We start from the raw sequence: 15,635 nt of genomic DNA, 5'->3' as shown, positions 1-15,635 counted from the left end.
ATTTGACTCATAAAGGGGTGGGAAACCTGATTTTCTGGTACCATGGAAGCGGGTAGAAATTTCACAAGCGCAAGTGATCTCTGGAGAAGTCAAAGGACTATCAGCACAAGTCTTGCATGGAAATTTTATAGGAACATTTTGTACAGTTTTTCTACCATCTGTCCCAAACATTGAGCTCTGATACTTCGCATAAACCGGGCCCAATCCCAGCCACTTTGTGCAGCATGAAAGCTCTCTTACTTTTCTCAGTTTCCGAATGAAGAGGGTCAGAAGAAGCCAGAAGAGGGTAGCGGCCAGACCAGTGCAGACCAAAATGATAACTTCAATGTTGGATTTCTCCTCAGAACCTGTAAGTTAAATGTACAAGCACATTTTAAATGTAGCCAAAGCCTATGAATGAACAGTAGTTCTCATCAGTCCAACACAATATATGTGTTTTGCCTTATCTTGGAGCTCACCTTGTATTTTAATGAAGGCTGATGTGCTGTCTTGGCCCATGTCGTTAGACGCCTTGCATTCATAGAGCCCTTCATCATCCTTTTTCACTCGCTCTATGACCAGGGTATTATTTTCCATGGAAATTCCTGTTGTAAGGGATTTGGGTTAATATTACCACAATAATCTACCTGCCTACAAATGCTTTTAGGACACAGAACATCCACACAGGCCTGGTATTCACTTCTATTAAGAGACATTTTAATACTGTGCTCCTCATTGTGGTCTGGCAACAACCTTTCCCTGACGTTGTTTTTCTCCTCAATATCTGTGTAAATCACTTGGGGATCTTTTAACCAACAGCAAATATGGCTGTTAATTTGTTATGAGCAGACAGAGGCTGAGAAAACCTCTATGGAAGTTGGTGAAGTGATGGGAAGATAGGTTTTCTAACAGCAGTAAGATGCACTGGGAAAAAAGGGAGCTTGGAGAAATTATTGGAAAAAGCATGTCTTGAAGGCTGTGGGAAGTGATGGGAATTTTGACATGTTGAATATACAAATCAGGTTACACACATCCCTGGAAAAATCCCTGCATGGAGCAATCCTGGATTCACAGGCAGCTGGGGGCTGCAGGGGGGTGGGAAGAGAGAGCTTACCTTTCTGAGGCTTTTCTATGTTTAATTTTTCCTCGTTTGTGGCACAAAACTGAGAGCTCATCTATTTCCCTAAGGGTATGTTTGGGGCAGAAACAGGGAAACAAATCAGGCTTTGAATCCAAAAGGGACATTTTGAGTTTCTCGATGCCTGTGAATCCTGTTGTTGTTAACAAGAGTACTGCACATAACTTGCCTGGCACTGTGCTGAAATATTTACCCCGAGGTGTTTTTTTCCAAATATTTTATTTATGTTTCCATTGGTTGGATGAGTTACATGCTTGTCCCTCTAGAATTATTTATAAAATTCCAGTAGCTATAAAGAGTTTCTCTCAGAACAGTCTGATCTGAATTATGGATGATCCTAGATTTCCTACCTAGTCCGAGATGCAAAATTAAAGTCACAGGACCAGCTACTGATGTGGGATTCTCCACGGTTCTTAGGAGATCCCGGAACAGAGAGCTGAGAAGAACTTCCAGGCTCAGGTAAAGGAGCCCGTGCTCTATGCCCACACTGCTCCATACCAGCCGAGCCGAGTGCACATTCTCATCACTGTGTTGTGGGAGATAGAGCAAGGATGTGTGTGTCGTGACCATGAGCCAGCACTGGGCCCTTGTGGCCAGGAAGGCCAGTGGTACCTGGGGTGGATTGGAAGGGGGTGGTCAGTAGGTCAGAGAGGTTCTCCTGCCCCTCTGCTCTGCCCTGGGGAGACCACACCTGGAATATTGTGTCCAGTTGTGGCCCCTCAGTTCCAGAAGGACAGGGAACTGCTGGAGAGAGTCCAGCGCAGCCACCAAGATGCTGAAGGGAGTGGAGCATCTCCCGTGTGAGGAAAGGCTGAGGGAGCTGGGGCTCTGGAGCTGGAGAAGAGGAGACTGAGGGGTGACTCATTTATGGGGATCAATATGGAAAGGGGGAGTGTCAGGAGGATGGAGCCAGGCTCTTCTCGGTGACAACCAGTGACAGGACAAGGGGTGATGGGTACAAACTGGAACACAGGAGGTTCCACTGAAATATGAGAAGAAACTTGTTCCTGGTGAGGGTGTCAGAGCCTGGCCCAGGCTGCCCAGAGGGGTTGTGGAGTCTCCTTCTGTGCAGACGTTCAAACCCGCCTGGACACCTTCCTGTGGAACCTCAGCTGGGTGTTCCTGCTCCATGGGGGGATTGCACTGGATGAGCTTTCCAGAGCCCTTCCAGTCCCTGACATTCTGGGATTCTGTGTGTCAATGCTCCATGGCATGGCCCAGCCCTGTTTCTGGGTGATCTGCTGCAATATATTCCGATCAGGCCCCAAGGATATCTGACGGTTTGGGCTTGTGTTTTCAGACCCGCCTGACAAGCAGGTACACTCTGTCTCAGCTTTGTGCACAAACTGTTGTCTCGCACAAGCAGGCTGAGCAGAATGCCGTACTCCTTGACTTACTAATGGGATGCTAATGAGTGCAGCCTATCTGGCTGCCTGCAGGCACGCGCGCTGCCGCATGCGGAAGGCAAGCAGCATAAGCAGGCGCTGGCTCGCAACCGCTTAGCAGCTTTGACCTCAAAGTCCGAGCTGGAAACTACCGCAGTGATGTGATGTATTTGGATTTGTGTGTGTGTTTTCTGAGGTTGTGGTACCATCCTGACTCAGCCATTCTTGCAGTTTCTGTGGGGTTGTAGGTCCCATGTTTGTGGCAAACATGCGAGTCTGTTATCCCGCGTTCCGTACAGCACGCTCGGGCAGTAGGTGCGCTCACCTGATGCTGCTGAAATGGGGTAACCGTTCTTCCGCCACGTAATCTGAGGTTCTGGCGTCCCAGCGACTCTGCACTCCAGAATGATCTTCCCGCTGATGTTAACCTCCAGATCCGTGAGGTTTTGTATCACGTATGGTGCCGCCTTTGCTACAGTCACAAAGGAAAACAGAACATAATAAGATTTCAGAAAGCTGTGCCATCTTCTCTCCTTTGGCCACCTGCGTGGCCTCTCTGGGCTGCAGGTGGCAAAGATTTGGTTGATAAGCGGCAGCAAAAATCCCCCAAAAGATTATAGGAGGTGTGGGGGAGTTCATCTGGCTTATTTTCAAACAGACTAAACTTAGATTTGACTTGAGCTCAAACCTCCTTGAGCTTTTCATCCCCTGAAGAAAACAGAGGACAGTGAGTGGGTAGAGCTGATGCAGAGCAAAGATGAAAAAAGAAAGGAGACAAAAAGGAAACAGTTCTAAGGGTTTTGTGTCCTCCATTGTGAGTACAGTTATCTACTTACTACAAACTATGTTAGCCTCCACTTTATGTTCATTTATAAAGGGGACAGGAAAGCAACAACTAAAATCACAAGCTAAAATACATAAAACCTCCAATAAGGACAGTAGCTGATTGCTGTTAATACATTTAAAATACTTTGTTTGTATAGCAGAAGGCTGGTTTGGAGGGGCGCGTTCTTCAGACCAGTTACCCCTCTGACATGTGCCAGACAAATAACAGACCCCAGGAATTCTCAGAACAATATAATTAAGGTTCCAGTTCTCCCATGGATATATTCCCAGTTTAGCTGTGTTTTTCCCATCGCCATCATGCGTAGGTGTCTGTGTAGGTGGAAATTTGACTAAACGAATAAAAATATCTGCCAGGGGAGAGAAAAGCGAATTGCCTGACTGCAGAGTGCGGAGATGGCCCAGCGCTCCCGTGTCAGATGATGCTGACAGGTGGCTCCAGTACCGGCCGTGGGGACAAGCCAAACCACCGGCACTCTGTAACACCAGGGTGAGATCCTTTCCCTTCCTCCACACTTCAGGAAGAGGCAGGTGCTCGTGCCATTTCTGAAAATAAACCACCTCCCACGCAGGTATGGGAGCTGCGCCAGCCCAGCTGTGGCGTGGGGAGCATCTTCTCCCTGTGTTGCCTGCGTGGAGCGGGTAGGGCCTGGGAGGGGGTGTTGGGGACACATGCTTATTCACTTAAACAAGGCTAACGCCAGCACTGAGTGGCCTGGTTTCTACTGAAGTGACAAGTGCTTACGGAAGCTTAGCTGTCCCTTCAGTATCTCATTAGCCATTCATGGAAGTGGAGGAGTCAATTTGAAAATCACTGTCTGATCCAGCTTCTGAAGGACTCTGTCTTCTGCACCCTGGCCTGCTGCTCTTTATTTCAGTTCTACTCCATTTCTGTGCTTTGGGTTTCTCTTCACCATTGGAAGATGATAGCTAATAAATTCACCCATTCCACCAGCACTTTTTCTTCTGAGAAGGCTCCGACCTGATCAGTCTCTTCACTAGGAAGCAGAAGAAACTCCACTGATTTTCAGTGAGTTTCTGCTGGAAGAAGTGTCCTGCTCTTTATATTCACATAGTCAAAGAAACCAGGCTTCAGGATCTGTAGTGTTACTGGTTTTTGAAAAGAAATGGTAAAAGGAGGAAAGAGGAGAGAAAGGAAAAGGAAAAGGGAAAGGAAAAGGGAAAGGGAAGGAAAGGAAAGGAAAGGAAAGGAAAGGAAAGGAAAGGAAAGGAAAGGAAAGGAAAGGAAAGGAAAGGAAAGGAAAGGAAAGGAAAGGAAAGGAAAGGAAAGGAAAGGAAAGGAAAGGAAAGGAAAGGAAAGGAAAGGAAAGGAAAGGAAAGGAAAGGAAAGGAAAGGAAAGGATTGGGGGGTTGCACATAAGTAACAAAATACTCTTGTTGTGAAGAAATGCATCCCACTTACCCAGAATAAATGGTACATGTGACTTGATTATACACTTGCCCAGTGACAATGGTGATTACATCTGCTGGGTCCAAATCTATTTAGGTATCTGTGTCACCCTGGCAGCTTTAAGTGGGTGGAGGCTTCTACCAAAGTCACATAGATCTGGGGTGACAGTCCCAAATGACAGAGCTGTGCTGGTAGGAACATGGTGGGTGGTGCCTTTTCTCCTCAGTCAACACTATATCCGCACCCAGCATGGAGTTAGGAAGACAGAATGCAGCAGGTGCTGCCCAGGGACCCACCTCTGACCAGGAGCCGCGTGTGCTGCTCCAGCGTGTCAGTGCTGTTGTGCTGGTTCTGGGCTCTGCACTTGTAGAGGCCGCTTTGCTCCTTCGTGACGTTCGTGATGACCAATGTCAACGAAATGGAGTAGTTGTCGGTTTTCTCAATGAGCGAGTCGCGGCGGGCTGGCTCTAAGGACGGGTGATACCAGGCCAGCTGGCTGTAGATGTACCTGGAGGCCCGGCACGTCAGCCGGACATCGTTCCCCACTATGGTTGTGACTTGGGGCTCTGTTTGCAACCCAGACGGCACATCTAGGAGATAGAGAAAACATGTTTGCAATTAAGTCGCAACTGAGAAAATCTTGAGCTGCCCGTTTGCATTTTGATGGTCAAATTTCAAAGAGCAGCCGTAACGGAATGAGGCAATTTTAATGAGACCCACATTTGCATGTGCAAACAGTGCTTGTGAATTAGGTAAGCGAATGCGCCTCTCGTGTCCCAGCGCTGACCTGTGGTGATTTGGCTCTCAGCATTCTGATCATTACATTTGCAAGCAATAAATTGAAAATTTATATATAGAAGTAGTTAATGGACTAAGAATTTAGTGAAGAGGCTGCTATCCAGCTAGACAAATGTGTTTCTGAGCTCTTCTCTTTCTATCTGCAGTCAGTGCTTGAAAGCATAATTGCGTAAGAGAAAGGAACCTATTCCCATTTCTCAGAAGTAACACTCTCTTTCTTTACCACTGAACAATGTTCCCAATTCTCTCTTATTTCAGCTATGCCAATATTTATTTTCATCACATGTGCCTTGGTGGATATTTACTTGATCACTGAATGGATTAACTGATCTAATGATGTATAAGTCCTCGAGCCCTTTATATTTAGCAGAGAAATACTCTGAGGCATGAGTCCAATCTATCCACAAAAGAGTAAGCTCTTTCTTGCTATATTTTTAGTAACTTTTCACTCCAGAAAAAAAGTCAATTTTCCTGAAGTGTCAAACTGAATCCATTTGAAGACAAGACACATTCCTATTGCTGCCAGAGACCTACAATTAAATTGTGTCTGAAAGGTATTCTTTTCCCTTTTTATTCTCTTAGTTTCAGTGATCTGTCCACCCAGCAGACTTGAGTGGAAGTGCATTGATAACCACAGTGACCTGGAATTATTCTTCTGCCTGTTAAGTCAGGATTTTCAAGCAGCTGAGAGTTATGAGGAAGCCCTTATAAAATGTACCAGACGTGGTACAGGGATGGGACAGTTTAGGAGGCCTTGCTCTGGATTGCCTTCTGAACATTGAACAGTGTTTGCAGAAAATCTGATAGATTATTGCTTCAATACCGAGCTGTTGGTAAGATGCTTTCTCAAGCTAGGGTGAAATGGATGGTACTTGGAGAAGGACAGGAGCTAAGGGGGAGCAAGTACCCCTTGCACTTGCGATTTGACAAATTCCACATGGGAGCTGGAAGTTGGCCAGGGCCTCACGCTGCAAACTCCTGCAGAAAGTTCTGCCGAAGCTGTAGTTGAGCATAAATAGCGAGGCTGTTGAAATAACCAATCTGCCTTATAATAAACCGTATATTACATAAAATACAGAGCCCTGAAGGAGCTTTCAGATATGATTAAAAGTCTCTCTTCTTCACGAGTCATCTGGAATAGAACCAATAAGCTTTGCTTCATGTTTTTTAAAGACTGGCATCAGAAATGTTTTACAAAAGATCCAAAAAGAGAAGAGACCCCTCAGGCCACAGCTGTGGAAATTGTTATTTTATTTTCTTTCCTTTTAATGAACTTTCCGTTTGCTTTATGCGGTGTTTTGGTTGGGCTCAATTGCTTAGTGCTAGCTGTACGCTCAAACTGACGTGTGGAATACACCCATCCTTCACATCTGATGTCCTGGGATTCCAACATGTCAAGATGCTGCTTATCAAAGAGCGGGCAAAGACTGAGGCCAGCAGAACTTCTCTAAACAGGAAGAATTAAGGTCCAGTGAAAACACCGGGATGTGGCACAAGCGGCATCTCTCCTGAATCTGTCAAACCAAAATAGGGAAAAAGTGCCCTTTTGACTTGTCTTTTTCTTAGCTTCTCTTCTAAGCATTTGCTGCTTGCTCTGGCAAGTTGTAGTACTGAGCTAGATGGATCTTTGGTTAGACTCAGTTCTTTAGTGAGATCAGTGATCTGGGAGACCTCCTGAAATCCCTCCAGCCTGAGTTATCCTTGATCCCAAGAGCTGGGTCTCAGTGAAAATATAAAGGGATTCCAGGTAAAGTGATGAGGTGGGAGTTTGGTCACATTACCCGAGGTAAACCACAGTGAATCCCTGCAAATCTGCGGGGCAATCTAACCTGGGCCTTAAGCAGTTAGGCTGGCAGCCCCATTTGCAATTTCTTCTTACACCTTGCAGTCCCATTTATTTTGCAGGGTGAGTTTCCCGAAATGGCTGGGAGAGAAATCAATTCAAACAATTCTGCATCTCCTAAGGTAAAGCACCGGCTTGGGCATGGGGTGACAGCATGGGCTGGAGCGCCCCAAGATCCCAGACACGCTGGTGCAAATGCCCTATTAATTTGATGTCTTAATTCCAAGCCTAAATTGTGAAGGACGCTTTATAGTTTTGCCTTGATACCGGACTTCACCAGTGCAGGGTCTTTTCTACTGACTTCACATTCTGGGAGCAGAGGCTTGGCTTGTTTTTCTTATCGTTTCTTCTACTGACATTTTTTATTTAGCATTTGGAATATTTTTAGCTGGAACCTGTGCTATTCTCTTCCATCTTGTTAGCCTTTCAAGCAGCTCTTTCAGCTCCAATAGAATATTCATTGATTTTCATTACAGTGGAAAGAGAAAGAGAGGAAAAACAAGTCTCTCTTGCTCTCCTCTCTCTTTTCTCCTCCTACCTGGATTATCTGGGGAGTAAGTGCAGTTTTGAGAGCACGTTATAAGTCAGTTCATCTCTTAGACTACTTTGCTTACACAATCTTAAACCTGAGCAGTCATTAACTTCCTCTCTCTGAACAGATACAGTGTTTTATAAGACTCCTAATAAGTTGGCTAAAAGAATGCACCGTGGGGCCTTTTCTCTTTCATCAGCAGTCACCAAACATTTGTCTTTCATATTGTATTACAGTGTAGTAGCTGCAAATTTCACTCTCGACTGTGCGGGATTCCGTGGCAGAATAGGGAAATGAGCCATTGGGGGAAGGTAAAAAGTCAGCATAAATCAAAAGAAAGTCTGGCTCCATTTGTATTTACAAGGAATTAATTGGTTTTAATTTCCTGTGCTTTGCACAATAATCTGCGTAATTCAAAACTTCTGCTCTGTCCCAGATTCCATCCCGGTGCCGGTCGGGGTGGGGGGGTTGCCGTCAGGAATAAGCGTGGAGGGAGAGTGAGAAAAAGAAAGGGTGAGCCCTACCATGCGAAACAGCACCGAGCTTTTCATAAATCCTGTAAACATGTCAGCAATAACCAAATTGAAAGTGGCAAGCAGTTGTACAACAGCCCCGTTCATCATTGTTCCAGTATCTGATAGCAGTTTTTTATCTCATGTTTGAAATATAATATTTTCTTTCTGGTAGAAATCTTTAACTCAATTTTTCAGAGTTGCTTTTGCAATCAGATAAGTCCTTGAAAAAGACCTTTTGTTATTATTTGTTATTCTTATCATAATTCATTTATATTCCAAGAACATTCAAAGGTTTCATATGGGTGGGATCCCATTCTGTTGTATATAGTACAATCACACAAAGGCTTAGAATTTGATTTACTGTGGACCTACAGTAATATACCTTTGCCCTTTCCAAGGTGCAGACCAGAGATTAGAAGGTAAATAATACTTGTTCGTGGCCAAGAATACCTCCAGGAGACATCAGGTCAGCTTCTCCCTGCCCTAGGAAGGCTGCAGTCTGCCTTGGGTGTCCTGTGGTGCGAAGCTGGTTGGGGACAATGACACGAGGCAACTCTGAGCATCCTATGGCTCATCCACATTGCCCATGACAAAATAGTCATCTGACTTAAACAAGGACACGGGTGTCAAAACCGAGGTGGGCAAGGTAGGCAGGAGACATATTTTGTTTCAGCAAGAAATGGTAAAAACGATTTATACAAAATAAAAATATCAGAATAAGAGTTAGGCCAGGGCATGATGAATAACACTGCTGTTATACTGCATCGCTGTGGGAGTTTCTGCGGCCAGGAACAGGTTTAGGAGACGTTCGGTGGGACACAGGCAGTCAGGACACCTGCAGAAAGAGCTCAGAGAGGTGTCAGGGCTGCCAGTGAACAGTATTTCTCATCTCATTGGACCCCTTATATGGTTTGGTTTCAGCATGATCTCCAAACCCTGTTGACCCTTCAGTGAAATGAATTCTGCTGGCAAAGAAATGATTTAAAAATAGATAGCAGTGCTATTCCTAGTGTCCGTGGGAGTTTTTGTGGGGGCTCTGCAGTGGGAGAATAAAATGGCTGTTGACATTATTCCATTGGGATAAATACATTTTTCTGAAATGAATGTGGTGGTGATAAAGCAGCAGACTGGAGTGAGACGTCCCCAGAGAGCAGGGGCAGCCCAGACACCACCTGATGAAGCTTCCCTGTCACAGTGCCGTGTCCTGACAAAACATTTCACTCCTGACCTACCAGAACAGGTTTTTGAGGGAAAAAGAGAGTTTAGTCTCTGTATCACCTTCAGATTTCTTCCCAGGGAGGAGTTAAAGAAGCTCAATTCACCCAAAATGTTTGACAGCAGCTTGTTTGTTGGTAGGAGAGAATGGGAGATCAGGTCTTAAAAATCACCAACTTGCTGAATTAGTTGTAGAATCCCACAACAAGCAGCTGTTATGCAGAGAAGAGAGCACTGTGAAGTGCTACCAACATTTGCTTGATTTTGTCCTCAAGGCCCACACATCACTCGTGTGCTCTCAGTCTCTAACTCAGGCTTTATCTCAGCTTTTAGGTTCAATCTACATAAAATTAATCAGCCTAGCAATTCTAAAGCGCCCTGCTTAGAACCCGATGCTTTTGGACTTCTCTGGTTTGGTACCTCCCGAACTGTCCCTGGATGTCCCTCCAACAGGGAGACCAGAGGCAACTGGTGCAAGTAACTTGGCAGTCACTTGGCCTCCTCCATGTGCACCCAGTAGAAGACACTGGGTTTTATCTGTGGGGCAGACAGAGCAGCTCTTAGAGCAGCTGGAGTAACACGCATCGCTCAGCAGAGGAGCATCACGTAGAAATAAACCAGCAGGAGGTCACTCTGCTGCGTTTTTACCACTGCAACATGACCTACTTTAGGAGCGGGATGGGCACATTTAGAAAGATTTCATTTCTAATCCATAAACAGCACTATTTTTAAACACAGCACTTATAAAAGTCAGTCATGCTCATCCAGCATCTGCCTCTTCCCCAAAGCGGCACAGGCTCACAGTCTTTTCTTCACAGGCGAGAATATATCTATCTTGCCAAGGCATAGTCACCTCCTGGTCTGTTTTGGTGAAAACATTTCCACCATAACCACTGCCAGAGATTTTGTCCAGTGATTCATTTCCTTCATAATTAAAATTGCATGATTAAAACATTTGTGTCTCACAACATTGCTCGACTGTTCTCAAAGAAAAAATCTGAACCATTAGCCCACTGTGGGGTAAAAAACCCCTGCATAACTTTATTATTAAAATAAAAAACATAGTTGTGAAAGGTGCGTGGATCATCTAACCCTTTGAATCTGACCTTATGCTAGTTGCCTATTTAGTTGCTGTGGCATTAATTTTAGTCACCAAGTGTTACAAAGTCCTGTGAATAGCTTGGGAACATGCGGCTTTGAGTAACCCATCCAAACATAATAGCTGGCAGAATTCAGAGCAGAAACAAACCCACGTGAAGACTCAACACTTGGAAGTGGTGAAGTGTCAGATTAATAGTTGGTCTTCAGCCTGCCTTGGACATCTTGAGGACCTCTTAGGTCTAAGCTGTATCTGCCAAAAATGCACCTTGGAGGGCTTTTTGTAAGTAAATAAGAGTTAGGGCTTTGGAAAATATCTTTTGGAGGCTTAAACCCTTTTCTTTCTCCATTGGGCACTGGGATAGTATAAAGATGATGTAAATGGAGGTAAAATCTTTACCCCATATGGCACCAGCTTCGTTATTGTTGGATGACATTTTTCATGTTAGCAGTTCTCTGTAATAAGAGTGGTAAGGATGTTTCATGAGCCCTTTCTTGGTTAGTCGAATTTGAAATGTGCTGAATTACTTTGGAGCAACAGGGTCAGACAGCAGGGGACACAAGAGAAGCGGAGGAGAGCAGAGCGCTACCACGAGCGAGCTTCGCCCTCCAAACTTGCTTTGTGGGGACGAAACCAAGTAGTAAGAATCAGACATTTACCTTCCAGGTACTTCTGCACTCTTGGTTCTAAACATTGTTATTTTGATGCAGATTCTAGCAGCCAACATCCACTCACCCAGAAAGCGAGCACAGAAATGATTCCGTTTGTTCTGGTTAAGCACTTCAACAAGGCTGTCCCTCGACTCTTCTTTTTTTTGTTTTTAAACTCCCATTTCTCCTAAAAGCATTATGTAGGTCTTGATCTCACTACTAAAGAATTTCAGTGTTGAAAGGTTAAGCAGATATTTGTTTGGATTTGTGTTCTTTGGAGAAATATCACGTCCACCTCCTCCCTCCTCAAAGGGCACTGCAAAGGCTAATTGCTCAGGCAGGGATCCAGTGCCACAACAACTCCCAGTGACACCAGCCCTGGATTAGGTCTAAATATCGGCCTTACTCACCTTTGCTTACTTAATTGGAGACCAACCATTCTCTTGAGTGAGGGAGAAGCTTCAGGCCTTTGGAAGACTACAAAGAATTTAGCTTTTGCTGGAGATTACGTGAGGACAGCGCTCACGTGTCATGAGAGTTGCTCTAAGACAGAGGCAGCATCAAGGCCTGCATCTGCAGCTCGACAAGGGCAAAAGGGGCATCAGCTCTGCTGTCAAAATCATGTCAAACCCTGCATTCCACTGACGCAGGACCCAGCCTTGCGTGTGGTGAAGAGCCTGAGAGTGCAAGCACAACGTTTGGGGATTCACGGAAGTTTTCATGGGCGCTCACCAGCCATATAGAACTTTAAGGTAACTCCGATCATCAGCATCTGGCTTTTGTGTGGTCTCTCTCACATTTTTTACCTGAAACGTAGAACTCAATGCTCCTCTCTTCTTCACCGATCTTGTTTGAAGCCACACAGTAGTATATTCCTGACGCACTGCTGTTTTCCATAGTTATTGTGCTCACAATCTGCCAAGCAAACAGAGGACAAGTAAAGGCTTTGCATGTGGTGTAGGCTTAGCAGACAGGCTTGAGAGTAGTGGATAAGTCTGTGTTTTATGGTAGAAAAACAGTTCACAAAGGAGCTTCTAGTAATGAGTGAAGCTCACAAATGGACAAGTGCATCTGTTAGGTTTTTGGTCTGTCATCTCACATCAGCTCAGCCCAGTTAATTCTCTTCCCTCCTCATTCCTAAACCTTCCCCTTCTTTTCTTTCTGTCTCTCCAGTGAAAAACAGGGCTCCCCTTTGACACACCGCCAAGGTCTTTGTGTGACAGCATCAGCAAAAAGCTAAAGATTCATCTAATCTGGAAGATTCATCTAAGATGCTGGAAACGCAGTCCCACATCCACCTGTTTTCTGCTTTTCAGTCCTGGTTTCTGTGGGTAACAGGACACCCACATTTGCATGGGAAGCAGGTCACTCGTATGGATGTGGTATAAAGAATATTGTGCTTGGAAGCGCCTTGATTCCATAACCCTTCCTGAGAGCCTTAACCAGAACTTGGGCAGTAAGTCAGGGAGCTCTGGAGAAGCAGAAATGCAGAAAGAAAGGGAGGATGGTGAGGGAGAAGGAAGGAAGACTTGTCCTGAGCTGCACCACAGAGAAAAAGGAAGCGGTTCAGTTACTCATGGGGCTTGAACTTGAACTCATCCTTAAGAACTTGTGTTCCTTAAACATGCTAAGCCTTCTGTGTAGGGACTTCCTAATGAGGAGCCAGCCATATGGCACTCCCCTGTCCCTGTCATGATGCAACATCGCCAGCTCATGGAGCACTGTCCACAGGTCATGGCTTTAATTACTTCTAGTACTTTCCTTAGGCTGTGCGCAAGAAAGCAGGGTCTAACGCACCAAGACAGAGATGCTCTTGCAAGATTACTTTGCTTCCCCTGCAGCCATTCACCTGAGGAACTCTGAGCCCTCACATTTGGAACAAATACCACTTTCTTTGCCGTCATCTGAAAGGACTTTGAGAATCAAAACTTATAACACCCTCTGGCCCTTTGTCCTTATCTCCAGAGAGTGCTTTGAAGTGCACAAAAGCATCTCTGGACTTTCTTTTTAATATCCTAAACTAAACTCACACAAGACATTCCTTTACCCTTCATAAAGCTGCAACATGAATGTATCTATAGCTGTGTGGGATGTATTTTCGGAGAGATATTTAAGATTTTCTGAGCTTTGGCACTTTAAATCCCATAGGGAAATGAATTTCAAAGGTTTTGATCCCATGAGCATTTTACATTCTAGTGGGGAACATTTTCCTTTTCACCTCGGCAGAATAATGAGCAAATGGAAAAGTATCTTCTTCCAATGGGCACTAAACATAGAAATTAACCAATAATAGATACAAACCAAATTTAGGGGTGAAAACAGGAGATGAATAAACCCAGCTCCCTCTGGTGTCCACCAGAGAAAAAGCTGTGCAGTTCTCATTGATTTGTGACATGAAAATAGCTGTAACTTGGCTATAAAATCACCCAGAGGAGCAGTCTGCTCCTCACTCCACAGGTTATGACCAAGCGCATGTTCGGAGCGCTGCCCCGACTTTAAGCAGCAGACACTGCATTTCGAGTTACTGCTGAATCAGGACCTAGATCTTTCTTCTCTTGATTACCGCATCTTAACATTTTATATCTGGGAATAGAAAAAGCCAATATAAATGCACGTGCTGAGGACAGAAGGGGATAAATTTGGACAGCTGTTTAACAGCTATAAGTCTGGCTAAGTGACAGCTCTAGATGGGAAGTCAAGGATAATGCTGTACAACCAGTTAGAATCATGAAGGGGAATGTAATTATCCATTTTGGAATATGTCCAGAGTGGCAGGGGTGACACTGTGACTCTTCTAAAACTGATGTGATGCCTCGAGCTACATTTGGTGGCCCAGAGGTAAATGCGCATATACTCATGGACACACACAGATGCCAGCGTCTCTAACTACATAACTCAAGAGAAGTGTGACATGCTGGTGGGGAAAAAGGGGCAAAAAGCTATACAGAGGCCTCATCCTCGCTCATCTCAGTTGTGTCTACATGTGAAGGTGAAAATGATGTTGAAATGATGGTGGGAAGCAATCTGGGGACAAATTTTTGGGAAAAACGTTACTGAGGAAAAGTGACGTTCTTGTTCATGTGCTCAAAATCACTGTTTGCACTTGCATGCCAGTTTGCTACACACAGGAGATAATGCACTTCACTGTCTTCTCTTAGAACCAGAGTCCTCCAAAATGTGACTTTCAAACCAGCAGAGAAATATATGTGATTTTAGAGCCAGAAATGAAGGATTTTGAGTGATTTTCTTGTAATAAGATGAATCCCTTGAGATCGTTATGCATCAGCTTTTCACTCTAGCTGTGCTCCTGGGTAAATCCCTGAGACTGGGAGTCCAATTATCTTTCCAGCATCTTAAAGAAAGTTCTCAGTTGCCAAACTAACGTAATCCTGGTTCGGTCCTCAACAAGAGTGATGCTTTAGAACACACACGTGCTATACCAAAGGGCATCCAAATCCTCCTTCTCTCTATGAGACCGCATCGTTTTGTCTTTTACCAAAAGGAACCTGAAGGTAACATTTAAGAAGCCAGCAGTGGTATCTGCTTTTTATGAAGTATCTGTAGATCAAGGAGATCCTATTGAAAAGTAACACCTCTTAACCCAGATGTTAAACTCCATTTTATCACAATGCTGATGTTTTGTTAGTTGTTCATCACCTGTTACTGTAGGCAACCCGAGTTGAACAAACTTGAACATTTGAAAATTTGGAATTTGCCTGTACTTGGTCATAGCGTCATGTAGGGATAAGGAGAACATTCTTCTCAATGCCATCCCTATACTTGCAATGCAACCATTTTGAGGAAAGTCTGCAAAAATAAGTTGAATGAGAAAACTTGAACTTGAGCAGCCAAACACAGGAATCTTTTCCTCTTATTAACAGTGAAAACCATTAGCAGACTTTAGCAGACTTGCCTCCCAGTGGAGTGGCACAGTCCCAGCATTTGGGGACTTTTAATATGGAGTAGAAGATTTCTGAGGGGACAAGCTACTTTGTCTACTTAGTCCATGCACCTGGGAAAGTATTTTCCATTGCTGGAATCACAGCCAGGGTAGAAAAGTTCGAGACCTGTTGGCATTTGCTCCATCTAGACTCATAAAACCACAGAAAGACCTTGGCTGCCCGGGCCCGCTGGTGGTCTCCTCTGAGCAGGGCCTTCTCCAAAGACGTTTCTCATGCTTCCTACTCAGAAAACTGCTCCCAGACAGAGCACAGCACTTTCTGCTGA

The 15,635-nt window shown here is 44.7% G+C and overlaps 1 protein-coding gene and 1 long non-coding RNA gene across 3 annotated transcripts in view; one reads left to right on the top strand and one right to left on the bottom strand.

Annotated features, from left to right (window-relative positions):
- The window catches only part of LOC136106322 (vascular endothelial growth factor receptor kdr-like), a 130,504-nt gene that overhangs the window by 34,201 nt on the left and 80,668 nt on the right, over nucleotides 1-15,635 (bottom strand). For both annotated transcript variants that reach the window (XM_065846616.2, XM_065846617.2), the window contains exons 12-16: nucleotides 12,215-12,323; nucleotides 5,053-5,346; nucleotides 2,828-2,974; nucleotides 459-584; nucleotides 241-347 (exon numbers count right to left, since the gene is read on the bottom strand). In XM_065846616.2, coding sequence (XP_065702688.1) covers nucleotides 241-347; nucleotides 459-584; nucleotides 2,828-2,974; nucleotides 5,053-5,346; nucleotides 12,215-12,323 — 783 coding nt within the window. The remainder of the gene's footprint in view (nucleotides 1-240; nucleotides 348-458; nucleotides 585-2,827; nucleotides 2,975-5,052; nucleotides 5,347-12,214; nucleotides 12,324-15,635) is intronic.
- LOC139828836 (uncharacterized) overlaps nucleotides 1-15,635 on the top strand; it is a 172,335-nt gene that overhangs the window by 131,715 nt on the left and 24,985 nt on the right. The window lies entirely within an intron of this gene.

This window comes from Patagioenas fasciata, chromosome 11, assembly GCF_037038585.1.
Source record: "Patagioenas fasciata isolate bPatFas1 chromosome 11, bPatFas1.hap1, whole genome shotgun sequence".
Taxonomy (NCBI): domain Eukaryota; kingdom Metazoa; phylum Chordata; class Aves; order Columbiformes; family Columbidae; genus Patagioenas; species Patagioenas fasciata.
Note: the sequence above shows the minus strand (reverse complement) of the source record. Positions and strands in the feature narration are given on the sequence as shown.